Genomic DNA, 26,090 nt, shown 5'->3' with positions numbered 1-26,090 from the left:
CCTGTAGCTTTGCATGTGCGCCCGTCAGGCTCCAGGACATAACCATGTGAGCAGTAACACCGGAAGGTTCCCCTCTCGTTGAAGCACTGCTGGCTGCAGAAACCCGGGATCAGACACTCGTTGATGTCGTCACAGGTCTTCGAGTCGTTGAGCAGCTGGTATCCTGGAGGACAGACGCACTGAGCCCCGAACGGTCCTTGGACACAGATGAAACTGCAGCCTCCGTTGTTCAGCACACAGTCATCCTGGTCTTTAAGATATTTAATGACTGGGTTAATATCGTCATGCTGTATTGCTGTTAACTTTGGCCTTGATTTATATTCCTTTTTTTCATTTTAGTTTGTCATTATTCTCTTACAAGAATTACGGTATACTTGTGCCAACTTTCTGTAGTTTCTTAGACTTTAACAACTATGAAAGAGTGCATGTTACGTTGTTTTCCTTTTATTATAAATGTGTAGCAGTAAGTATACACCATTTGATTTAATTGTTAGGTATACCCTTTCAATAAAGTTGAAAAGACATGACATTTTCAAAACTCACTGCAGAGAGGTGACTCATCCGCTCCATTGGGGCAGTCCCTCTGGCCGTTACACAACTTGTCAATGTCGATGCACAACTGGTCAGTCGGGCAGAGCCACTGTCCGGAGGAACAACTAAATGGAGGGGTGGGACAGTCCTGCTCATCACTATTGTCCCTGCAATCGTTGTCGCCGTCACATATCCAGCTCGTAGGGATGCATATCTTGTTGGTGCACTGGAAGTAGTTTGATCTGCAGGTTACAGGAGCGCAGGAGGTGTGTTCATCAGACCCGTCCTCACAATCTGGATGGCCGTCACACTCCCACTCGTCTGGTATGCAGAAACCGTCCGTCTGGCACTGGAACTCATCGTCGTGGCAGAGGCCTGGACCTCGAGTGGCTGGAGGGGCCACAGACATTTACAAATGACTAAAACTGCAGACGTTTAAGGGGCATTAAGTGAAACATTGAATACAAGCCAGACATATAATATCTAGTAGGTACTGATTTTTGGTGATGCACAATATCTATCTGCCTAATCAACAATAAAAAAGCAAGGGTTTAATTTGTTGCAATCTTTCATTTTTACAGCATTATAAACAAAATTGACATTATCTCTTTAATTGATAATAATAAAAAATAATTCATGTCTTTTTGAATGCTGTGCTTCATGCTTACGACAGTCTCGTTCATCAGAATGGTCCCTGCAGTCGAACACGCCGTCACACTGATATCTAGAACTGACACACTGGTCCCCACTGGCACAGGCAAAGTCATAGGAGCCGCAGTGAAACTCTTGTGGTGAAAAGGAGAAAAAGTTAGAGGTAAAATACATGTAAGCAGAAAGAAATGAAACTCCATGCAACTGCAAGTAAGGTATTTCATAAACCAAAAATGATCTTTTTAAGGAGGATTTCTCATCTAAATTAACGTGAAAAACGTAAAAAAAAAAAAGCACAACACTACACTGCAAAAAGCCTAAATCATGGCAACTGTATTTGTCAAGTAGCAACCTGCTATTTTAAAAAATGAAGCCGATACCCATCCTGTTTGGGATAATGGATAAGAGTTATTGATAATAAGGGGGTGGGGCTAATCTGACTGTCAGGCGGGCACGTTAAACTCTTTTTCAGAAGGCTCAAGGTCCGCCTCAGCTCCAGCTCCTTGTCTGTTACTAGGTTGACTGAAAGTTAGATCGAGACAGCATTTCCAATATAGCGAACTCTATGGATGGGCTCAAAGTCTCAGAACCCAATGGATGACATCACTGAGCAATTTCTAGTAAAAGCATATTTCATTACACTTATTGTAAACCATATTCCCCTAACTAATCCAGATCCACATTTTATTTCAAGATTACCAAGCAAAGAATAAGACCTTAACGTGTGTCATTTGCAAAATAGCTGCCAATACTGCAGGCAAAATGTATTAACTTGTTTACTGAAATTAGTTAAATGTCTTATTTCAAGATATGTAATGAGATATTTACTGTATTTCAACTTACAAACAAGTTCTGCTTGCTGCATTGGCAGCTATTTTAAATACTTACAAGCAATTCAGGCCTTACGGGTGTAATATATTTAAATAATATGTATTTTTACTTGTCAGGTGAATGCAACTTCAATTGATTGTGATGAGATATTTGCTATGATAAATAGGCTATGCTAAATAAACATTGCTAAATAAACATTGCTAAATACACATTGATAAATATGCTAAGATTTCAGTTATATCAGTGTGAAGTTACAATGATTCCTACCACAGGTTGCCTCGTCTGATCCATCCAGGCAGTCCTGGTCTCCGTCACACACGTAGGAGCTGTGGATGCAGCGGTGGTTGGGACACAGGTAGTAGTTTGGAGGGCACGTAGTGATGGTTGAATCTGTCAATCACAGATCCCGCTTATTTATTAGTTACATTCAATAACATTTAAAAAACATTCCTTTATGAAGTTTATTTATGTCAGGTGACTGAGCTGAAAGTGGACGCACACGTCATACTTACTGCAGTTGCGTTCATCAGAGCCGTCGCCGCAGTCGTTGTCACCGTCACATAGCCATATTTTGGAGACACACCTGGAGTTGTCGCAGGTGAAGTAATCTGCGGCACAGGTGTTAGGTGGGCGGCGAGTGGGACAGTTCACTTCATCAGACCCGTCGCCGCAGTCGTCCATGCCGTCGCAGCGCCAACTGTTCAGGATGCAGCGTTTGTTGTTGCAGGTGAATGCTCGAGGAGAGCAGGTCCCTCCTGGTTAAGACATATGAGGAAGGAAGATGGTGAAATACATTTCTTTGCTCAACAAAGTCACCTTCCACCTCTCCTCAAACACACATTCTTGCATATGTTCACCTGTGTCGGTGCAGTTGGCCTCATCAGTCTGATCCACGCAATCGACAATCCCATCACAGCGATAGGAGTTGGGTCTACAGCGTCCTTCATCACACTCGAAGGAAAAGTCTCCACAGATGTTGCCAGGTGGTGGGGTAACAGAATCGTCTTTGATGCAGTCCCTCTGATTGGACTGGAGTTTCATGCCGAATGGACAGCCACACACTCGATTGAAAGATGGAGTCGGGAAACAGAAGTGGCTGCAGCGCCCGTTGGGCACAGCATTGCACCGGCTGGTAAATGCTGTCAGGAGGATGAAAAAGAGACAGTTAGTGTGTTTCTGGGTTATTTATTTCTGGTTTAATAAATGCTTAGCTATCAGCTCTGATCCTGCAAGTTGTAATAAAACTATTTGCAGACTTAAAAGCCTCCCTGTGAGTAGACTTACTGCTGTGGAGGTCAGCTGTGTAGGCCTTGAGATTCATAATGCCGGTGATTCCTTGTCTGATCATGATGTTTCCTCCCCCATCCCTCTTCCTCATCTGAAATATCGCTCTGGTCCTTGTATCGGCCACATACAGAAAGTCTGAAAACATGAAATAGATAGTTAAGCATTTTATAAAGACCGGTCAAAGGTACTTAACAAAACAACATTCAAAAATATGATTGAATAAGTTCCAAATAGCTGTCAAGCACTCAATTTAGACCAAAAACAGAAAAAGGAGCCCATCAATTTTTATGGTGTGCAACTGTTTTGAATGTGCAAAATAGATTATCATTATTGCAACAACAACAAAAAATCTTAAAAGAGACAAAGTAACAAAGGTACTACACAAAGTATTATTCATATAGCAAAAAAAATCTAGGAAAGTGCACAGCTATGATTTTGAAAAACTGTCACTGTGTGACGGCCCCTGCTTAGAGTGTGTGCTCATGTGCATGTCTTTACTTTGAGGTGCCATGGAGTTGTCATATCCTGCTAGCACCTGGGCCCATTGCTCCACCCAGGATATAAAAACCCAGCTTCCTGTGCCTCTTTCACCCTCTTCCTAAGCCTGGCTGACGTTTGCACTCTTCAACACCTCACACACGCCCACACGTTCACCACTGATGATCCAGATTCAAGACACCTCATAACTCTTGTTATTGATTTATTTAACTCGCTTTGAAAAAAAATATTCATTTTCTTTGGTAAAACTTCTTCTTCTGACAATCTTTTGCTTTGAACCACGAGCTGAGTTATTACAAACTGAAGAATGTTTTGAGAAGAATTTTCTGTTTTTTTTAACAGTACTGTGTCTGTTTTTGATATATCACAGTTTACAAGTCGTGTATCTTTGTAATTGTGTGCTAACTTGTTCAGGTCTCCCTTTAAAAACCCTGCTGTACAGTGAAGCCCTGTTATACTTTATAGAATTACTAAATACTGATCAATACTGAAGTCAATGAACCATCTGTTCACTGTGATGTGATCTGAATACAAACGCAAGAGAGCTTTTTCAAATGTCCCTCACTTTGGTTCATACTAAGCTGTGTTTGTTGTTGTGTTCAAGGTGATCATAAACCTGAATAGTGCACAGTATTATTGTATAGATGGGAGACGAAAAGAGAGACCATGAAACCCACCTGAATACACTGTTAGAGAGTATGGTTGTGTGATCTGGCCGATATTGGAAAATGTCTGTCTGTCATATCCTTCAAAGTCAATGTGACCAATCTGGTCCAGCTGGGAGTCTACCCAGTACAGCCGGTCCATCCTGTTAAGGACCAATCACAAGGATAACCAAAGAATATAACAAATACTGTTGAATGTTTCTCTTCCTTTTTATAACATTGAAGTTGTTCAGTGAAGTGGCAGTTTGTTGCCTCTTGTTCTTACACATAATCAATAGCAAGTCCATAAGGCCACCCCAGTGTTGTGTTGACCAGAGGAACAGCATTGCTGCCATCCGTGAAGCCTCTCATTATGACTGCAGGACGGTACCAGTCAGACCAGAACAAGTAACTGTGGATCAACAATGAATAAAACACACAGAGGCACAGATCTGTTTAGTGTAAGTCATAAAGACAGAGTTAAATGTATTAATTAGAGTAGAACTATTCTGTACATAACAGTTATTAAGACCAGTTTTAAAACAGTTACTAAACGCTATCTATGCTTTGATAATCAATGCATTAGCTTTTTTTACTCTCTCATGTTTAAATCTGATAAATCTGAGCGCTCACCCAGCACTGGGGCTCACTGCAATTCCCTTCGGGTTTCTCAGTCCCGTCACAATGTCCCGCCTGGACTTGTCTGTGACTCTGAAGGCCACCACCGACTTGTAGGTGCTTGTGGTCCAGAACAAGACTTTGGAGGTCCAGTCGTAAGCCATGGCGTCAACCGTTCCCACTCTGTAGCCTGACAAAATCTGTTGGACTGAGAATGCATAGAATGATTTATAACAGTGAGATTCAAATAAAGTTCAACATTCTACCAACAAATGTTTTTTTTTTTTTCTTTGTGCATGATCTCACTTTTCACACTTTACTACGAACATAATAAAGAATTACCAGTGCCGTTGAGGTTGGACTTGTAGACCAGGCCTCTGGACCTGTCGTTGTAGAAAATAGCTTCCTCGTTGCCATCAAACTCCACAGCAGAACCGGAGAAAGAAGTCCCGAGCCCTGAGAGAGGCAGGGTGATGTCGTCCTGGAGAGATATATTCAGTGGAATTCCTCGAACCCCCAGAGAGGTCGCCAACAGCAGGTAGTCCTTCAGCTCTGTTCAAACAGTCGGTGGTGGTTACAAAAAGCTTAACATACTTCCTGAACCAGCCAAAACCTGACGGGAACCAAGCTGCGGTCAAATCTGAATCGTGAAATATCCTTGGGCCCGATGATAAAAATCAACCCAAAATGAAAAAAGTGAATAACTAAATATTTTTACGTGAAAATGGGCGTACAGGAATGTAGTACCAACTCATAATTCCTCCATACACTCTCCAATATGTCAAACAACCAGATAGGGACAAATAGTACATTATCAATAAATAAACTCTTGAAAAAAAAATGACGTGAACCCTCAATTGATGGAAACTCACTAAAGCAGGTACGACGATCAGACTGCAAGTCGTAACCATGGCGACACTTGCATCGGTAGCCCAAACCATCGTTGTCTGTGCGGTGACTCAATACACAAATTTGATGACAACCTCCGTTGTGTCTACCGCAAGGGTTCATCACTGAAAGGAGATGAGAGAGCAGTTACAAAAAGGACAAGAGAGTGTTGCACTTTCATGAAAATGTTGAAATGATCTTTACTGAGCAAGAGCTGGAAAACCAAATATGACACAATATTAAGGTCAGGAGATTTTTTTTACTTCCAGCAGACACACTGGGACACCTCTGGAAGTCTCCTTACCAACAGGTTGTAAGACAGGATGTGAGATGACAACGTGGCCCGGTCGCTTTGCTGTACGATATAGGAGCGCTGGGTTGCTACCGTTGAAGCGGTTCGCTCTCACAACACCCATCTTGGTCCAGTCAGTGAAGAATACGTGGTTTTCAAACACAGCAATTCCGAAAGGATGTGGTGCCTGGGTCCCACCATTGAGGACTATTTTCCTGTGAATCATCAACACTTCAGAATAGCTATCAAGAACAGTACAACATTGAAGACTTGTTTTTCCAGATTAGATTTGGAGATGCTCTGAAACACTTTGCTGTAGCTCTGTTCGTGGGCCTCTACTCAGGAGTGTTGGAGAAATGTAGATTTTTAATATGAAAGACTGATGCATGAAAGATTTTATTCTTAATTTTAAATTTAAAAAAGCATCATGCTAGCTTTAACATATACTACTAGAACCGAAATGTTGTTTTTTTGCTGTCAGAGCATGATAAACTGCCAGAAATAATTTATTCTTTGCAAAATAAGTAGCTGTTTGTGACAGCAATAATTTATTTTACTACATTTTAGGATTCTGTTTTGAACAAACATTAGCCTAAAAAGTTGTGAAGTGTATTTTTATGGCCGATTAATTATGTATGGTACCATATCGGCTGCAAAGAGAACTTGTCAATACTGAATACCTTATTGTAGGCTACTTCAGAGACCTTCTCAGTCCTGGTAGCAGTTTTGGAACAACAGTACATACATTTGAGTTCCTCTGTTTATAAGAATTATTCAAAGCCTGACAACAGCTTTTACCTGTCTAAACCACTGTAGGTGACAGTCTCCACAGTGTCGAAGTGGCTGTCAGACCAGTAGACCCTCTGTGTGACGATATCTAGGGTGATTCCTGTCGGAATGCCAAGACTGCTCTTTACCAGCTCCAGACGATTGCTGCCATCCATGAAGGCGCGTTCAAGCTTCATCTGCTCACTCCCAATGCCCATGTCGGTGAAAAACATGTAGCTGCAAACAGACAAACATAAACAATAAGTCAAATGAAGCTGGGTCAGGTCGACACTTTAGGTAGAATTGATGTTCAGAAAAGATATATTGATCTTTTTTTTTTTTTTTAAGTGAAAGTTGCATAATGTTTATGTTTATATATAATGTATAATGTATGTGTTTCTTATTATTATAACTGTTATTAATTCATTATTATAATTTGCATTGTTTCTGATCATTTGATTACCATTTTAATTTTCTCAGACTTTCTGAGCTGCTGTAAATGACGAACGTCCCAGTTAACAATTGGTTACCAAAAATGAAATTGTTCTGACTTTAGGCCAGACTTCCATATTCCAACATAACCCAAATGGTTTTCTTGTTTGTCTTTTTTTTGTCTACCATTTTTAAGATCTGAAATATTACAGAATTTGGTTAGAGCTGTACATATACTTACATACTTTACAGACATGTTGTGGTCTAATGTCATTCACATCCGATAATATTGACTGCATCCTACACAGGGATGGCTAATTCTTCACAACTGTTCACATCATGTAAAGCAGCTTCACATACTAAAAAAGTCAAACCCACCCCACTGTTGGGTCCAGGGCCAGCCCATGAGGAGTCTGCAGGTTTTCAGCCACCAGTGTGACCCGATTGCCTCCATTAAAGTCGCACATGTCAATGCGCTCAACCATGGCTTCTAGGACATACAGTTTGAAGTTTATCCAGTCCACTGCAAGGTTCTGGACATTGTGGACCGCAGTAGTCAATATCTCCTTAATGTTATCCCCGTTGAAGTTTGCAGAGTAAACCTGGGAAAATAAAGAGTTTTGAAATGGGATTTTCTTCCTGACTAAATTGCTACCTTCCAAAAGAACATTAGCCTTTTCTTCTAGGTGGTAAACAGAAATCATAAATGCTGAGAGTTTCTGGTGCATTTTGGACAAATAACTACTTTGTGTATGACATAATGTTAAAAAACTATGATGACGATAGGAAGTGAAAAAACTGCCACCATAAATGGCTCAGACAATGATCCAGACTAACCTTTTTGGTGTATGTATCACTCCAGAAGACTATGTTGCTGTGCAGGTGGTACGCAACCCCGACAGAATAACCTCTTCCCTGTGACGGCACGAGAGTTCTGACAAAGCGCCCATGAATGTCACCAATCATCACATCTCCACCATTGGTGAAAATGATCTGCGGAAGTCCACCTGAAAAAAATAGTACTTGAATAGGTATTCACCCGCTTTGAGTTTTTACAGTGTAACAGATTGAAACCCAAATAGATTTATTTAGGCCCGTTACCATTGACTAACAAACAAGAGGGGTTCTAAAACCATACACCTGTTTGGGGCTGAGGGCAGTTGCACCTGATCTTTGTTTCACAGAAAATCTCTCAATCAAAGCTTTTTATTTTTCTTATTTAAAAAAATGTAATATTATGTCATTATCCCCCCTTCCACTTCAAAATACTGCAATACCAGTATGTTCTGTTGGCCCGTTACACGCAACACCAACAAGATTTCTTCTAATTTGCAGTTGTAACATGACATAAAGTAAAGTTCAACTATGGTTCTATAAAGAACACTGTGGCTCAGTGATCAAGTCGGCCGTCTCTCAACCGAAAGATTCCAATTTGATCACCAGCTTCCGCAGTCACATGTTGAACTGTCCTTGGGCAAGACACTGACCCCCAAATTGCTCATGAGTCATGCTGCTACTCCAGCATTATGAGAATGTCTATTAATGGATTAGTTAATACTGATGGGGACTTTACGTAGCAACCTCTGCCACCAGTGTGTGGATTAAATTGGTGAATGTGACAAGCAATGTTAAAGCACTTTATGTAAATAAATTAAGCATTAAATCTGTAGCTCTCATTTGAATTTGGCTTATGATCTCATCTTTCGAGCAACACACCAGAATCTTCACATTCAGTTTAATGTTGTGTGTCTTTATTTATGTCATTAGGATCTTTGAATAACCCTATTTAGATCATGTGGTATCATGTACATAACGCATGAAGCTACTGTGTGCTGTGTGACTCTCTGTACCTGACACATTGGCTTTGCAGACATGACCCTTCTCCAGGAAGTATCCATTAGCACAGCTACAGTGGTGTGTCCCAGGACGATCTTCACACACTTGGTCACAGACCCCCCAAATCTGACAGTCATCAAAGTCTGGATGATGAAAAGGAAGTCATTGTTTATATTTAAGTCCAAAGAACGAGGGCCTGTACTAGCTATTTGCAATCAGAGCGCCATGAACTATAACTCGCGATTGAAGACTTTCAAGGCTGACTCATATTGAAAACTTAAAGGAAAAACAAATCTCTATTCTTTCTTACAAAGTAGCTTTCTGATAAATAGCTTTCTCAAACAGTATGCATTTACAGTAAAGGAGCAATCAGGGACTTGCTATGCTTTCAATAGCAGTGAATCATTTTTTTGAAGCAATGACACAGGTGAGGTTAGGTTTTTGTAGAAGCAAATGGGTTTTGTCACTCACCTACACAGGTACGACTGTCATTGGCTACAATGAAACCATCTGGGCAGTAGCAAGCACCTCCCTGAGGAGAAGAATGGCAGAGGTACTCACAGCTCAAGCTGGAGCACTGATCCAGGCCTGTGAGTTAAAAAAAAAACATATAAATCAACATACAGGTTCAATTTGGGATTGTCATCTTCACAGCGTTATCTGCCAAGTCATCTTTGTGAGTGATGAAGCAGCTTTACAGCTATCATTCAGTCATTCTGGAGGCCATTAGTGCAAAGAGACTCCTAAACAAGGTTAATCTTAAACCAGGTTTGTGTGAAGGAAGTGATAAAGAAGGTTAAGGTATAATCATATCCGCCCAAACAGCTGATTTCTGAGAAACATTTACACACTATAAAGTCTAAAACTCTTGCAACTACATTTATAGCCCTGTTCTGCATGTGACCGGATCCCGATCACACAGGGAAGATTTAATTCACTATACTTGAATTAAGTTCAGTATTTCCCTGTGATAAGGCTGCTTTCAATTTAAACATTAAGACTACAAAAAAGAACACACACAACCATTTTTGTAAGAGTTGTGTGGTTCATTTGGGGCTCATACATAGGTTTCTTAGAATATGTAATTAATGACAGGTAACATGTTTGTCACTTACTGCATGTTTGCTGTGCCGTGGAGTTGGTCTCATCTGTTCCTCCGGGGCAGTCAGGTTTTCCGTCACACACTTTGTTGACTGGTATACATAACGTGGAGCCAGGACATCCCCACTCACCAGGGTAACAGCCTCGTGAGTTACTATCTAAAAACCACAGACACAACCGTGATAATGTCATTCTTAAAATATTATCCATCAGCATCATTGAAATAAATAAAAAATAAACCTTCAGCCTGAAATTTAACTTGAAGTATTGAGGATTGGATTTGAAAACAAAGTTTAAAAAAAAAATCTCACCATGACATTTCATGGAAATCTTTTCCAATCCAATCCATAACTTTTCATTTTAACATATTGACAATGAATGACAACCCTCTACTGTATGAACCCAAGTATAGAAATCTAAAATTGTTATCAAGTCTTTAAAATATCTTTTAATGTGTATTCTCTAGTAAGTTTTCTTACCACATCCCCTCTCGTCACTGTAGTCCCCACAGTCGTTAAACTGGTCGCACACCCAGCGCTGAGGAATACAACGACCACTGGAGCATGTGAACTCACTGCCGCTACAGCTTTGGTAAACTAACAAATAAAAAGATACAACAATGTTTGTTTTGGTTTCTGACAAAAACCTGACAATCATTTATGATTGTTTTAAAACAATAAAGCAGATGGCAGAATGTACATTATTTTTTAAAGATAATAAATAACTTATGATGAAGTATAATGATCCTTTACAAAGTTTGACTACAGAAAGGACTTCCAATAACCAACAGCTGAGATGTACAGTATGCTATGGTTTTTGGTTCATTGCCAGATTATCAAAATCTAAAAAGTTACAGTTGTATCTCTTCAAAAGAAATAACCACCCACTGTAACTAAAAAGGCAAATGCATTCAACTTTTAGTTTGCAACTACTGCCAATGTTTAAAGACTGTTACCTGGGTTTAAAATAAACAATGTGAATACTGAATACGGTTGGAAGTTGCATCAAAATTACAGTATAAGAAGTCTGAATATCAACATTTTGAGAAATACATTTTGAGTTAGAGATACTACAATTCTTTTTCTTTTTCTTTCATGAATAGGCTTAACTCTGTTTTTTTTTTTTTTACAAGGTAACACTGTCAACCTAGATCTAAATACATAGCCTACTAAAATTGAAGATAATTTCATGGATGAACTGTCAGTGTTGCTTTCCTTACCACAGCCTTGTTCGTCACTGCTGTCCCCACAGTCATCGTAGTGGTCACACACAAAGGAATGTGGAATACAGTAACCATTCGTACACTCAAACTGATGAATTGGACAGTGCTGTGTGGCTGAAAATAAAACGCAGTGACTGGTAAACAGCTGGTCAAAAAGAAGTTTCTAGGTAGCCTAGAACAAAGCAACATTATTAAGTTTGAATTTCATATAGCAAAATTTAAGGAAATAAATTTGTGCTATTATATACACCACAGACATCATTTGATATTACTTACAGCTCAGCTATCACAGGTCCCTGATACAACAGAGTCGTGAGTGACTGTTTTATAATATGAAATGTTTATTCTGCTGCTCAAAAACAATTTGTTTAGGACGTTAGCTGAGATAAAATCACATAAAGATGGCGAGCGGAAGTAGGATTTCTGCACCTACAACGCAAAACATGAGTGTCTTAAAAAAATATCATACACTAATACAACTAATAATAAAGATAATAATAATTATAATAATTATAACAAAACAATAATAATAATGATAATAACATAATTCATAATCATTATAAATCATTATCACTATGATCATAATGATTAGTTGTAACAATGACTCAATAACTCCTCAATGGTATAAAGCTAGATGGCTAAAGAAAACAGTCTTTTTTGAAAATTTGATTAGAAAGTGCAGATACTTGTGTTGAAATGTATGGGTATAAGTTAAGTTTTATGAAAAGTAATAAAGCAATTTAAACAGGCCCTACAATAACAATAACTTCTTGTTCTTAATTAGATCATCCTCACTTTAAATTTAAATGTTTATGATTAAAATGGTAATATAGTTGCAGCACACAGGATTTGATGGAACTCAATTTACCATCATTTTGTCTAAAAATGCTTTAGTCAACAGATTAAACATTTACTCCTATACCACTGTATTTAAAGGTAAGTTTAAGTTTTTGTTTTTAAGTGTTACAAAACAAAACTGGCATATTCTTAATGATCTACAAAACCATCACAGCTAAGTATACAATGATCATGTCTACTTACTGCAATTGAATTCATCAGAGCCATCTCTGCAGTTCTGTAGCCCATTACAGTGCTGGGAATGGTTGTAACAGGCCCCATTGGCACAAGTCTTCTCAGTGCACTGTGGATAATCTGCAAAAAATACAGGCTCACTTTGTTAAGTAGAAGGACAATAGATTTTCTGCTGACAAAGAAAATAAAACGATCATTGAAACCTGTAATTATTACAGAAAATAGAAATAAAAAAAACATTTGACAGTAAAGTACAGATTTGTGAATCTTGGACTTACATCTGAATACCATTAGATTAGTAATCTGTTGAATCCATTGTAATTGAAAAACTCTTACTGCAGTTGTTCTCATCAGAGTTGTCCACGCAGTCTTTCACATGGTCACATCTGTATTTGCCGGTGATACACTGGCCTTCCCGACAAGTGAACTGGTCTGGGCTGCAGGTCCGCCCACCTGAACCAAAAACCATTTTAGTGGGTTTTGTTTCAATATAATGGCTCTATTGGGCATAATCCTTGTTATATGGAATGTTTAATGTGCTATAAGGGCATAATTTAACCTCAGCAAAGGATTAAAGGACCATGTTTGGATTATAATGTGTTTGCCTGTTAAAAAAAATGTTTCCATTTACAGTCAATAGTAAATAACAGTATAACTAGGATTTACATTAATTTGTTTTCTAAAAAAAGAAAATATTTATTGCATCATGTTGTGTGCAATTTGTTTAATTATTTAGATAATGCTCCATTTTAAAATAATTTTTTTTAAAACCATCTGATGATTTAACTCTGAACATTTTGTGAACATGAGCAAGGAGCATCTGATACACAAATAATGAAATACCTAACACTGAATTGAGATTTTGAAAATCACATTACTTGTTCATTGACAAGTCAAAGTGTTTGAGTGTATAACATCTTCCTGAGGACAATTGTTTCATATTTTCAGTCTGGCCTAAACAGCACAGTCTGCGTACCACAGGTTCTTTGTTCATCTGAGCCATCTGAGCAGTCTTCCTCTCCATCGCAGACAAATCCCGAAGAGATGCATTCACCGCTCGTCACACACTTAAATTCTTGCGAGGTGCATTGTTGAGGTGCTGACACAAAGAAAAACACATATATAGAGTTTCTAAATTTCCACAAAATAGTTTCTGTCCGGCTGATTGGTTGTAATACTCACGACAGTTCAGCTCATCTGAGTCATCTGTGCAGTCTTTAGTACCATCACATCTCCAAGCTATGTCGATGCATTGTCCGCTCGTGCATTGAAACTCTGTACTACCACAACTTCCTGACAAATACAAACACAAAGACAGAATGGTACATTATAACATACATCAGCATTCATCTTTTAGGGACTTTGATTAAGCTCAACATTCATTGTTTTAGTCCAAGAGGTCATTCACACCTCCAAAGTGGTTTAAATCATGTGGGGGCCACTTTAACATGTCAGATGTCCATGTAATTGAAAATAAAGTGTATTTTACTGTTTCCTTGACAAATGAGTTACTTTGTTTATGACACCTGTAGTGACACGCTCTGTGTAACATTTGAACCTTAAAACATGTGATTTGGCCATTAAACGATAGTTAAATCTTCACCATGAAATCCCAGTCAATCTTATGACCTTGGAGGATACAACCCTTCACTGGCAATACAGTATATGTCTGAATAAGCATACAGGGATGTGCTTTGTATATAGACCATCTTTCTGCATTCATAGCTTCTTTTATGACTTAAAATGTGAAAAAATGAGTTAAGGTACTGTAAATGTAATGTTTCTATAACAGCGGTAATCAAAGACTTTGAAATAGCAACACTTTTACCATTACTTTCTGCACAATACATATTTACATTTCATGCTTGAGCACACTTTTTAAATCGATTTTAATTTCCAGTGATTGCTTAATTGTTTTTATAATGTACACCATTGTAATTATTTATTTAAAATGAGTGTCAAAATACTCAATTGCCACATTTGCATGAACCCTTATACTATACCTCAGAAAGTCTATATCTACCTATTTGTTATTTATTAAACATTTAAAAGTACATATTGTGTTTGAAATAGCACTATAATGGTTCAAAAACACATTATTTTAAAAATTGTTATAGTCTTATTCCACTCTCAATACGTAGTTCAACAAAGTTTTAAGTAAAGAAAAAAAACATTTGAATGTGAAATCAAGAATAAGCACATACCTTGAGTAAGCTGAATCCCTTGAGACACCAGTAGAAGACATAGAAGGTGGAGACCGTTAAGGCCCATAATTAATTTGGGTGTTAGTTTGACAAATTTTGTACGCTCATGCTAAATCTGAGCCTGCTTATCCAAATGAGCTCTCGGACAGACACTGACTTTGGGATTGAGATGTATGACCATGGAGAAACCAGCAGACCAACAATGTGACAGGGAGGATTACAGCTTTTTATGGCTCGCTCCTTTACATAAAACTCATCTAAGATTAACTTTCACCTTTTGCTATGTTTGTCTACATCAGCAAGAAAAAGTAACCACCCATTTATGTGTAACAATGTAGCTGGAAGATCAAACTGTCTTTCTCTGAAACCAAGACAATATTGTTTTATTATTTTGTCTTGATTAGAAATTCCACACAAGTGACCTGCATTTTTTATTTGATAACCTAACGCAGGTTTTTCACCAGTTTTCCATCAGTGCTGCTTTGTTAAAGACTTCTTAGGTAACCATTTATATCCAAATGTTTTATTGTTTTAAGCTCTGGAAACATTAGGCATGCTTTGCATATTTGACTTGCTGTAAATTAATTGCTGCCAAATACAATATTCCTGCAATCATTTTATCATAGTATTATTGTAGTTAAGTTTTTTGTAAATACATTTTTAAATGCTAAAGGATTCATCTTTGATTTGATTCAGCATGCATTGTTTTAGTTCAAGATGTTATTCACAACTGCGACATATGTGTTTAAGGTGGACAGTGATGCTGTTATAAATTTAGAAATACTATATGCGGTATGCTAGTATCAAACCATTGCCACGTATCTGAGACATTATATTGAGAATCCTTATTAGTAGTTTCTATTTATCTCTTTATGGCATTTAAGCCCGTGTGACCTTGCCAAAGTAAAACTGCTTTGCTTGTTTATTGGAAATGCTGCAAGAGTAAAGGGCATAATGAAAATTCTTTGCAGTCAGTTTTATCCTCATCCCTAAAACAAATTGTCAGACATTCAACAAGTTGAACATTTCAGATGTAACATTCAAACAACATGCTATTGTTGCTGGTTGCTGTAGTGTTACTCTGATGCAGCAGGTTAAAGGGCATTTAGTCACACATCACCTCAACTTGACTCAATGTCTCTTCTTTTCATTGGAACACTGTGAATATAAACTGTTGTTCTCAAAAGCACAGTGGTCCAAAATAGAAACCCAGTAATAATTTATGAATTAAAAAGATGTTTGTCTGTTTTTTCATGAAATGAAAGATATCAGGTTTATAGACTCTTTCATGATGTAGACTTATAAACATAAAGCGACCCTTTACTCATTCCTTTGAACTATTTTACGGTTTGTGAGTTAAAAGTTAGCGCCCTCCAGTGGTAGCAACAAAGAAGACACACTTCACTCTTCAATCAAATAGACAGATTGGGGCAGGGTAACATATTTGACTAATAATTTTAAAAAGAAACTAATACTTATTATAATAATAATAATAATAATGATCCTAATAATACTTATTATAATAACAATAATAATAATAATAATAATAATAATGATCCTAATAATACTTATAATAATAATAATAATAATAATAATAATGATACTAATAATACTTATAATAATAATAATAATAATGATACTAAAAATACTTATAATAATAATAATAATGATCCTAATAATACTTATAATAATAATAATGATACTAATAATACTTATAATAATAATAATAATAATAATAATAATGATACTAATAATGCTATTAATATTAATAATAATACATATCGAGAGACAAGTTGCTCAGTAATGGAGATAGTAATTTATTCAAATAATCACTTATCCTTTCACATTAATAAGACATATTTATTGATTAAATACATTAAATTGAAATATTGATGTTTGATCAATACATCCGTACATGACTATCTTATATAAGAAGTGTATAACATGAAGGCAGTACAATAAGCTATCAAATATTTCCTATAACTTTATTTTATTGGTGTTGAATAATACTTAAGTATTAATCAAAATGAAAATCGACACAATATATATCTTAGAAATACAAAAAAAGAAGAACAAACATTTTTAATATAATAAACTTTTTACACAAACAGACAGACAGATAGATAGATAGATAGATAGATAGATAGATAGATAGACAGATAGATAGATAGATAGATAGATAGATAGATAGATAGATAGATAGATAGATAGATAGATAGACAGACAGATAGATAGATAGATAGATATATAGATAGATAGATAGATAGACAGATAGATAGATAGATAGATATATAGATAGATAGATAGATAGATAGATAGATAGATAGATAGATAGATAATGAACATTTGAACAATATTTGATCAGACTTTAAGAAACTCGTCTCCTTCACAATAAGATGAGTTAATGAGTTACACATAATGACACAGCGTAAACATTTGACATATAAAGTGATATCTAGTAAATTCACTGACGAGCAAGATATTAACTGGACAAAATAGTTATATCTTAAATATACTGGTCCCTGAGTTTAATTCAGGTTTGACTGACACCTTTGAATAGGCCTGCATTTTTCCAAATCCCAAAGTTTCAGATGTTCAGTACATGTGTCATGGAAACAATTGAAATGACTGTTGGAAGCTTATAATTGATCACAGTTACATTCAAGCTCTGCGAGTCATTGTGGTGAAAGGACATCTAATTCATGTTTCTGTATACATAATGCTATAATAAGGAATTAAAGAGGTTGTGTTATTTAACCCTTATTAATATAACCGTCTTCCATTGTCATTGGTGACGTAAGGGTTGGTGTACCCCTCCTTGGCGGAGTACGGGTTGTTCTGAGGGCGATTCTGGGCGTACGGGTTGTTCTGGGATCGAGCCTGTGTGTATGGGTTTATGTCGTCAGGGTCATCATAGAGCCGCTACAATGAAAGGAGTATATTTAGTTTTGATTAGTAAAGTGCAAAACAAATATTAACCGACCAATATCCAACACAAACAGAGGCAAAATAACTTTTCACATGTAGGCTCCTGAAAATGTCAAAATGTTCAGGAGCGGGGATTGCTTAGATGTACTATAAGGCCCAGGGCCACAGCTATCACATACTCCAAATTAATTTTCCTGAATTTGACCTGCTGTGTTTTCACATTGCGTAACCCCAACTTCTTGTAAAAAAAAATGTACAAGAGAGCTGTTAGGGTGAAAGATTTGGTCGTTTACGTTTGCAAATGCATATCAATCCAAAAACTTTGTGACATTTTCAGGAGTTTTGTGCATTTGTGATAAAGGCTATACTAACCGGGTTCCTCCCATTAGGGACCAGGTTTTGCCGGCTGCTGCTAGGAGTCATCTACATGTTGGTCCTGCATCTCATGCTCATTCTGCGGTTCAGGAAGGCATAGGTGTTAAAAGGTTAATGACTTGCATGAAGAAGAGAGAATATGACAAAAACATGACAGAGATGAAAAAGTAATGACAAATTGTTTAATGAGTAGATGGAAAACGTACCTGCGTGCCAATACAACCATAACAATGGCTGAGATGAGCAGCAGTCCTACAACAACAGACACGACTACCAGCGCAAGTTGCCATGCTAAAACAACACAAGACAAGGAGATCAATAACATGGCTTTGCCAGGTTCAAAACAATCTCATCCTGCTCTCTTTTAACAGCCAAATGTATCACTAATCAAGAGTTAAATGTAAATGAAGGCTGTTTTGGTAGTTATTCACTTTGTCTGGCTGGCTTCAGTGGTTTAAGGCATCAAAAGGCATTAAGAAAGAGTTGATCATGTCACTGATGGTCTGGTTTGCTCTTGTAATTGTAATAAAGAGACTCAAGAATTCATTTTAATCTGTTAACTGTTTAAAAAAGAACCCATAAAAAGGAGATCCAAGTTTTATATGACATTCTATTTTACACATTAAATATTTGTAGTGGTCTCAAAAGAGTTTAAGAGAGTTTATTTTAAAAGTCAAAGAAGACTTGTAGATAAATTACCTTCCCTTTATTCAAGTGTATTAGTGTAGAAACCATGTGACCTACACTGAAATACTGAAAATTGTATATTAAGGACCCGTGCAGTCCAGGATTTTCATGTTAAACATCTTCATTCTAAAGGAGCAAAAGTCTCTGACAGCAATTTAAACCTTCACTTCTAATGTGATCAAATTTGACAATTTTGATATTTTATAAGTTGAAATATTTCAGCAGGATCGTGTATTGCATTTGCCAGGTTTTGCATATGAGCATGATTTTTTTTAGGGAATGTCGGGAGAAAGTTACATTTGGAAAGCTTAAAGCTCCTATATGGAAATTATAGCTGGTGATGAAAGAAACTGAAATTAATACTAATGTCACTTTATGTGCTCCAAAAACAAACAAAACGATAAGTGACAGGGGTTATTTTTCTTATATTGTAACTTTTAATGCCTGAAACTGCTGACACAGGGTAGATGTCAGACAGGAAAATTGACAGCACGCTGAAGAAAAAGCATTGTTTTATATTATCTACAGAAAATGTACAGAATGAGTGAGAAATTTGACTGTTAAAATAAATCAGGATGACTTTTTTGGAATAAAATAGACACTCATGTGTACAGGACAATATCAACATAGAGATTAGACATACTGCTCTGTCCACAAGGGGCGCCAAAATCAACACAAACTGAAAGTTTCTCACAGGAACTTTAAGTTATTAAGTCCCTTATGACGAGGCATAACTGATTCACTTTAATATCATCTTGTGTTTGGTTTTTTTTTCATTCATATTCAAACATACTGTACTGTATACTCACATTCATTGCAGTTTAAGCCAGAATAACCAAATGTACAACTGGAAAAAAAAGATCATTCATTTTACAATTTCACTCTCTATAAACACAGAGCATATTAACATCTCTCTTGGCTTTTACCTCCTTACTATGCTTGGCATTAGACTTTTGAAAATCTGACTAGATAATTTTAACCTTTTGAACAGATGATATGACACTGAAGTACTTACGCGACACAACCACTGGGCCCAGCTTTTTGCCCACTGGGACAAGCTGCAAAAGTAGAAAAAGTGGAGATAGTTTGTAGTTTAGTCCAAGGAAGGTTGTTACATTCTGTGACACACACACTCACTGACACACAGACACATTCTTTCTCTCTCTGTCTCACTTCCACTCACTAATGCCCTCCTTACCAACGCATACTCTGTCGCTGTAGCTCGTCTTAATGTAGTCGTCCTTACATGAACAGTCAAAAGATCCATCCTTGCCAGTGCAATCAGTGGTTTCCACATCACAAGGTTTTGAAGTACACAGGTCATCCTCTTTAAATACAGGAAAATAAGATTAACATACAGTATCTAACGCAAATAAGGCATACAATACGCACACAACAAAAACGTTAATGCATTTATTAGCTCAAATAGTGATTTAAAAAACAGTAAATATCTTGACAATGTTAAAACAATGTAAAATGCCCCCTCTCTATCATAATTAGTTTGATACTTGATATGGGTCAATGTTAATTTATTTCAGACTATACTGCAACAACACATCAAAACTATTCATTTGTGTCTTTCTTAAAGAAAATCTATGTCTTGCTTGAATTTTTCATAGATAACTCCCAGCATCAAGCAAAATGCCCAGACTTACTACCTGAATATGAGTAAAAAAACTTACCTTTAAAAGCTGCCCCATTCAGGATAGAGTCTTTAGATGAGTCTTTAATCGCCTTTTTCAATGTTTCTGTAATTGTTTTAGTATCAATGACAGCTGCTGGCTCAAAGATGTTCTCTACTTCAGCCAAGATACCTGACGTCGCCCTGAACCACACTCTGACACTACTAGTGGACCTTTATGGAAAAAAATACATGTAATGATTATCATATTCTGTAATTTTTAGGTTCTTTGGAATTAAGTGTAATGCAAGAAGTATTGTTCTGGATGGAGAGACAGTCAGATGGTATAAAAAACCCATCATCAGTCACTTACTTCAGTTTCAGCACTATAGATTTAGAGTAGCCAGTAGTTGACTTAAAAACATCGTCCAGCTGTGTTTTGGAAAGAAAACATAATTGTGTTCAGGCTCACTTGAATGAAATTACTTTCAAAGATATTGTGCAGCAACATGGTACATTTATCACAACACAAATCAGGTTTACTACCTATGTCAGCTAAGTATGATGCACAAGCACTGTTATACTGTAGTGGTTGTCCTTATAAACACACAGTGGATTAAAGAGGAGTGAAATAATTGCCAACCTCTGTAACAACGCCTTTAGACACATTCAGAAAGTCTTCTGATGTGGGGTCTGCATGGTTTGAATTGTACTTGTTTGTCAGGGTCAGTTGTCCAGGGAAAACCTTGGCTAAAACAGGAAATATAGTCGGAAGAAGTATAGTCAGATTCATTTTTGAAAGGATATACAACAACTTGGAAATACATTTGATCACTTTTTTTGTTGTTGCTGATAGGTAGATGAGAAGAACCCACTCATGTCTGTCCTATTTATATATGGCAAGAACTAGCAGCAATTTAGCCTAGCATTATGGTTGTAATTTTCTGACCTCTAAGCAGAGGCAGGCTAGCTGTTTTTCTTTTCAGTCTTAGCGCACCAGCACCAACACCGGTCTAGACTCCAACAAGGGGGTATGCTATCTTGCACTAAGCCTCAAAAACCCCTTCAATTACATGAAGACATCTCACTGGAGTGTTATCACCAAAGATATTGCACTTTATTTTACCAAACTTGTAACAGTGTAAAATAAAATGGTAAACACAATAGTTAAGCACACCTAAACTATCACCGTAATTCTAAACTAGGCTAACTGTCTCCTAGCTTGGGCTTTGGAGATGTACCAGAAAAATTGTGTCTAACATCTTCCTTAATAATAATTTTTGATACTGCCAAACATTTTGCATAACCATCAGTATTTAAGATATTGACTAATGTAGCACAGGTCCTCTAAAGTTGCTTCAATTTTGTACATTCTGATACCAACAGGTTCACATAAATAAGCTTCCATCAAAATGACTGCTGGGGACATATGAGAAATCACTTCTCCTGTTTGTCCAAATATTCTAATATCCCAAAGATACATACACTTTGGTTTTGTATTAAGTGTTCTTCAAAAACTTTTGCATTGAGTATCAACGTCATAAAAGTGGTATGCAGAAAAGAAAAAACTTACCACTCTCACAAGTGCTGCTGTCTTTATTGTAAACCCTACCAGGCAAACACAGGCATTCAAACATTTGATTGAAACGAGGTACACAGGTGCTACCATCGCCGCATGGGTTTGACTCACATGGGCCTTTGAAGGCAAAGGGGAAAAAATACAGATAACAATAAGTGTCTGCAGCGCTATATAAGAACATAAAATAATGACACCTTGGAAACTGAAATTTTCAGTTTTTTGACTATGGAAAATATACCTGGAAGTGGTTTTGTTGGAGCTGGTGTTAATGGTGGTTTTGTGGATGGACGATCTGGTGTTACTTGAGGTGTTGCCGATGAACCACCTGGACCTGCCGTTGTTTCTTGCGATGTTGGGACTAGTGTACCATTAGCTTCTGTTGTTGCTTGAGGTGGTGGGACTGGTGTACCATCAGCGGCTGTTGTTGCTTGAGGTGTTGGGACTGGTGTACCATCAGCGGCTGTTGTTTCTTGAGGTGGTGGGACTGGTGTACCATCAGCAGCTGATGTCGCTTGAGGTGCTGTGGATGGACACACATCAGCTTCAGTTGTTGCTTGAGGAAAGGATGGCTATAGCAGCAAATTGTAGCACTGATCATTGATAACCTGCCAATAGTTTTTTCATCCACTGCTGAATGTGACATACTGACAAATTAAACAGAAGGAAAATACTACTGCACTAAAATAACATATTTAACAGATTTTTCTTGCATTGGCAATGCAATCTATAAGACATCATAGATGAGAGGAAGAAATTATACTGATTGTTTGAAAACAAACAATGAAAGTTTAGCCTCATCCTAAACAGAAGCCAAGGTACAATTTTGTACAGTCTAACAAAGGGCAGATCCTGGGGGGGCTTAACCCCTGCCATATCTTATATAAAAATTGTGAGAAAAAAACCAGACTGTTCACTGTGTTTAAAGCTGAGAATAGTGGAATGTTATGTTTTACTCCTACATATAGCCCGAATAACAGATCCACTGGTTTCATTGTTATCAGAGTTTCTCCTTTAATACGTTGCAGCCTTCTGGCACCAACAGGAGGTAATGGGACAATCCAGTGTTGCATTCAATAAAGCTGAGACTATGCATTGAAAGAATTAACACACTGATGTTCTTTTTTTTGTTTTTTAAACCCAATAACAGGCACATGTACATATTTGTACTGAGGTAAAAATCAAGATTTGGAAGACATTAAGATCATGATCGGACTGTCTCAATCCTGTAATTCATGCCAAAACGGGTTGGAGATGAATAATTTCCAAATTCAGGTTGAATTATTGTTTGAGAAAACTGTCCAACAATTCATTAAAACTAAAACACACTTGTATGTGTACGTCCTTTTAAAGTATCCAGATTACATGATTTTTGCCCATTCATGAGCCTGGAAACAAAAAACAGGTCCCTCACCCTTCCTGTAACAGTCTCCCTGAGCTCATTTAGGACTTTAAGTAAAGCATTAACCAGACAAGAGGTGTTACGGGGAAGAGAGGGAGACTTCCCTGACTGCAACAGACTTAGAAAGAAAGGTAGGTGAGCAAAAATGGTCATAAGGTAATTTAAATTATCTGCACCAAACCAAACTGTCAGGTAAAAATGGTTGTCAGGAATTACTTGAATAATTAATTGTTATCTTGATTTTAAACTATATTATATATTATATATTATATAACAATATTATAACTTCCAGCGCCGACGCGAGTGGCCGCCTATCCAGTAGCTCCTTGTAACAAATGTTTCATGTCATGTACGTCTTGTACCTTCTACTGGATGCTTTGAATTTCCCTTGGGATCAATAAAGTATCTATCTATCTAAAGATGTAATTTAAAAAAACACACAACCCCCAAACTTCTAATCACCTGTACAATTTCCTTTTCAGAGATTTGTATCTAACAAATCTAGATTTGAAATAATTTAGCATTTAAGGTTAAATAAAATCTTAAGGGCTTACTTACCAAGACAGGCTGCAACTAGCCAAATGAGTGAGAAGAGTTTGAAGTTTGGAGCCATTGGAATAAAATTTAAGGATTAAATGTAAACACAGGGGGAAAAAAGCCAATCAGGACTGTGAGTGGATGGCTCACCACTCGCGTTAAAACCTTGGCTGTTTAGAGCTGAGGTGTCCTCATCTGGATGTTTTAATCATTAGTCACTCCTCAGAGGGCGGCACTGTGCTAAAGTACATGTCAGAAAAGAAAAGAAGAATGGGTTTAGTAGTCTTCCATGACATAGACATGGTTAAATCACTTTACTTTCTGTTGAATAAATCCCCATGAACCCTCTACAAATTACCATGAAATATGAGTTGAGATAATGTTGACAAAATAATCATATTAAAGCTCCTGTGAGACGTTTTTAAAAAGGTTATGAAACAGACTGAAGTGAATCCTGAAGCCTCTTTATGACCCAGAAAAGCAAACAAGACCATCAATGACTATTTCTTTATTATTATTTGTAATGCCTGCAATCGCCAGATATACCAAAAGATCTGCAGCTTGAAATTATTCTTTCACATGATACATCTTCAGGTCATTTTTCACATAGCATTCAGCACTATTATTTAAATTCATGTTATTAATGTTGTTCACAGTTATTGCTAACACTCATGCAACCAGTTAGAGCAACAGTTGGACCAATTTGGATAAATTTGAAAACCATAAAAGCTAAACAAAATTATATTAATATCTGGATTTATATTGGACCCAACTGATGAGAAACACAACAGGAAGCATCGGCCTCTGCCAGTAAGTAATAAATGTTAAGATTATATGAATATAATCCACTCAAGTCAAGACTCTGTTCCAAATCAGAGGAGAACATTAACAGACAAACGTTATTATGATAGCGTGATATCACACACTAAACACAAGTGGCACGAACATATTTCCTGACTGAACTTTATCTCCGCAGCTGTAAATGTTTTTAACAGAGTTTGCTCAAATCTACAGATAACAAAACAAAACAAAAACAGTAGAATTCAGCTTTATCATTGAAAAAATATGTATTACATCCAAGGTTCAGTTTCTTTTTAGAATAAAAATCTCTGATTATAATGTACGTCTCCGCATTAGGCTGCATAAGTTACTAATATGGGGCAATGAGGAAAAGGAGGGTCAAAGATAACATTCCTCCAAGAGTTTATGAATTTATTGAACAACCTTGAGACAACTCATATACTCTGTTTTTTTCACAGGTTTTAAAAGGCCCCCACAACACCCCAGAAGAAGCTGTTTCCACGCAGTCTTTCACATGGTCACATCTGTATTTGCCGGTGATACACTGGCCTTCCCGACAAGTGAACTGGTCTGGGCTGCAGGTCCGCCCACCTGAACCAAAAACCATTTTAGTGGGTTTTGTTTCAATATAATGGCTCTATTGGGCATAATCCTTGTTATATGGAATGTTTAATGTGCTATAAGGGCATAATTTAACCTCAGCAAAGGATTAAAGGACCATGTTTGGATTATAATGTGTTTGCCTGTTAAAAATGTTTTAATAGTAAATAACAGTATAACTAGGATTTACATTAATTTGTTTTCTAAAAAAAGAAAATATTTATTGCATCATGTTGTGTGCAATTTGTTTAATTATTTAGATAATGCTCCATTTTAAAATTAAAATTTTAAAAACCATCTGATGATTTAACTCTGAACATTTTGTGAACATGAGCACTGAGCATCTGATACACAAATAATGAAATACCTAACACTTTGAGCGAATTTCCAGGAGAAATGAATTGAGATTTTGAAAATCACATTACTTGTTCATTGACAAGTCAAAGTGTTTGAGTGTATAACATCTTCCTGAAGACAATTGTTTCATATTTTCAGTCTGGCCTAAACAGCACAGTCTGCGTACCACAGGTTCTTTGTTCATCTGAGCCATCTGAGCAGTCTTCCTCTCCATCGCAGACAAATCCCGAAGAGATGCATTCACCGCTCGTCACACACTTAAATTCTTGCGAGGTGCATTGTTGAGGTGCTGACACAAAGAAAAACACATATATAGAGTTTCTAAATTTCCACAAAATAGTTTCTGTCCGGCTGATTGGTTGTAATACTCA

General features: G+C 37.0%; 2 protein-coding genes and 1 long non-coding RNA gene across 5 annotated transcripts in view; all 3 read right to left on the bottom strand.

The window, feature by feature from the left end:
- The window catches only part of lrp2b (low density lipoprotein receptor-related protein 2b), a 44,599-nt gene extending 29,682 nt beyond the window's left edge, over window positions 1-14,917 (bottom strand). The window contains exons 1-26 of the mRNA XM_061027956.1: window positions 14,836-14,917; window positions 13,814-13,924; window positions 13,608-13,730; window positions 12,968-13,084; window positions 12,641-12,751; window positions 11,597-11,713; window positions 10,857-10,973; window positions 10,392-10,535; window positions 9,748-9,864; window positions 9,291-9,419; window positions 8,278-8,447; window positions 7,819-8,042; window positions 7,039-7,245; window positions 6,253-6,455; window positions 5,933-6,073; window positions 5,403-5,612; window positions 5,076-5,268; window positions 4,729-4,854; window positions 4,476-4,606; window positions 3,298-3,435; window positions 2,871-3,152; window positions 2,526-2,768; window positions 2,281-2,403; window positions 1,200-1,316; window positions 544-921; window positions 2-250 (exon numbers count right to left, since the gene is read on the bottom strand). Coding sequence (XP_060883939.1) covers window positions 2-250; window positions 544-921; window positions 1,200-1,316; window positions 2,281-2,403; window positions 2,526-2,768; window positions 2,871-3,152; window positions 3,298-3,435; window positions 4,476-4,606; window positions 4,729-4,854; window positions 5,076-5,268; window positions 5,403-5,612; window positions 5,933-6,073; window positions 6,253-6,455; window positions 7,039-7,245; window positions 7,819-8,042; window positions 8,278-8,447; window positions 9,291-9,419; window positions 9,748-9,864; window positions 10,392-10,535; window positions 10,857-10,973; window positions 11,597-11,713; window positions 12,641-12,751; window positions 12,968-13,084; window positions 13,608-13,730; window positions 13,814-13,924; window positions 14,836-14,902 — 4,288 coding nt within the window. The 5' untranslated portion in view covers window positions 14,903-14,917. The remainder of the gene's footprint in view (window position 1; window positions 251-543; window positions 922-1,199; window positions 1,317-2,280; window positions 2,404-2,525; window positions 2,769-2,870; window positions 3,153-3,297; window positions 3,436-4,475; window positions 4,607-4,728; window positions 4,855-5,075; window positions 5,269-5,402; window positions 5,613-5,932; window positions 6,074-6,252; window positions 6,456-7,038; window positions 7,246-7,818; window positions 8,043-8,277; window positions 8,448-9,290; window positions 9,420-9,747; window positions 9,865-10,391; window positions 10,536-10,856; window positions 10,974-11,596; window positions 11,714-12,640; window positions 12,752-12,967; window positions 13,085-13,607; window positions 13,731-13,813; window positions 13,925-14,835) is intronic.
- A 1,719-nt stretch (window positions 14,918-16,636) lies between these two features.
- Window positions 16,637-24,174, bottom strand: LOC132955205 (mucin-13-like). Of its 3 annotated transcripts, XM_061027961.1 has the most exons (12): window positions 23,983-24,171; window positions 22,477-22,545; window positions 22,264-22,350; window positions 22,020-22,142; window positions 21,090-21,196; window positions 20,820-20,878; window positions 20,508-20,680; window positions 20,024-20,152; window positions 19,841-19,883; window positions 19,635-19,672; window positions 18,136-18,429; window positions 16,637-17,757 (listed from the first exon to the last, which is right to left on the bottom strand). In XM_061027961.1, the coding sequence occupies exons 1-11, from the start codon at window positions 24,035-24,037 to the stop codon at window positions 18,242-18,244; spliced, it is 1,071 nt and encodes a 356-aa protein (XP_060883944.1). In that variant the 5' UTR covers window positions 24,038-24,171; the 3' UTR covers window positions 16,637-17,757; window positions 18,136-18,241. The 3 variants fall into 3 exon arrangements, with proteins under 3 accessions (XP_060883944.1, XP_060883943.1, XP_060883945.1); XM_061027960.1 differs by lacking the exon at window positions 22,477-22,545 and having other exon boundaries at window positions 22,264-22,467; window positions 23,989-24,171; XM_061027962.1 differs by lacking the exons at window positions 20,024-20,152; window positions 22,477-22,545 and having other exon boundaries at window positions 22,264-22,467; window positions 23,989-24,174.
- Window positions 19,240-19,627, bottom strand: LOC132955206 (uncharacterized). Its single transcript, XR_009665906.1, has 2 exons — window positions 19,426-19,627; window positions 19,240-19,382 (listed from the first exon to the last, which is right to left on the bottom strand). It is a non-coding gene; the product is annotated as an uncharacterized LOC132955206 (long non-coding RNA).
- Window positions 24,175-26,090: the final 1,916 nt, after the last annotated feature.

This window comes from Labrus mixtus, chromosome 21 (assembly GCF_963584025.1).
Source record: "Labrus mixtus chromosome 21, fLabMix1.1, whole genome shotgun sequence".
Taxonomy (NCBI): Eukaryota; Metazoa; Chordata; class Actinopteri; order Labriformes; family Labridae; genus Labrus; species Labrus mixtus.
Note: the sequence above shows the minus strand (reverse complement) of the source record. Positions and strands in the feature narration are given on the sequence as shown.

Coding starts and splice junctions, on each gene's coding strand:
- LOC132955205 (XM_061027960.1), bottom strand. CDS start 24,037: ATGGCTCCAAACTTCAAACTCTTCTCACTCATTTGGCTAGTTGCAGCC. Junction 20,153..20,507: donor GAATGGGGCAGCTTTTAAAG/GTAAGTTTTTTT, acceptor CTGTATTTAAAG/AGGATGACCTGTGTACTTCA. Junction 19,673..19,840: donor GGGCCCAGTGGTTGTGTCGC/GTAAGTACTTCA, acceptor TTTTTTTTCCAG/TTGTACATTTGGTTATTCTG.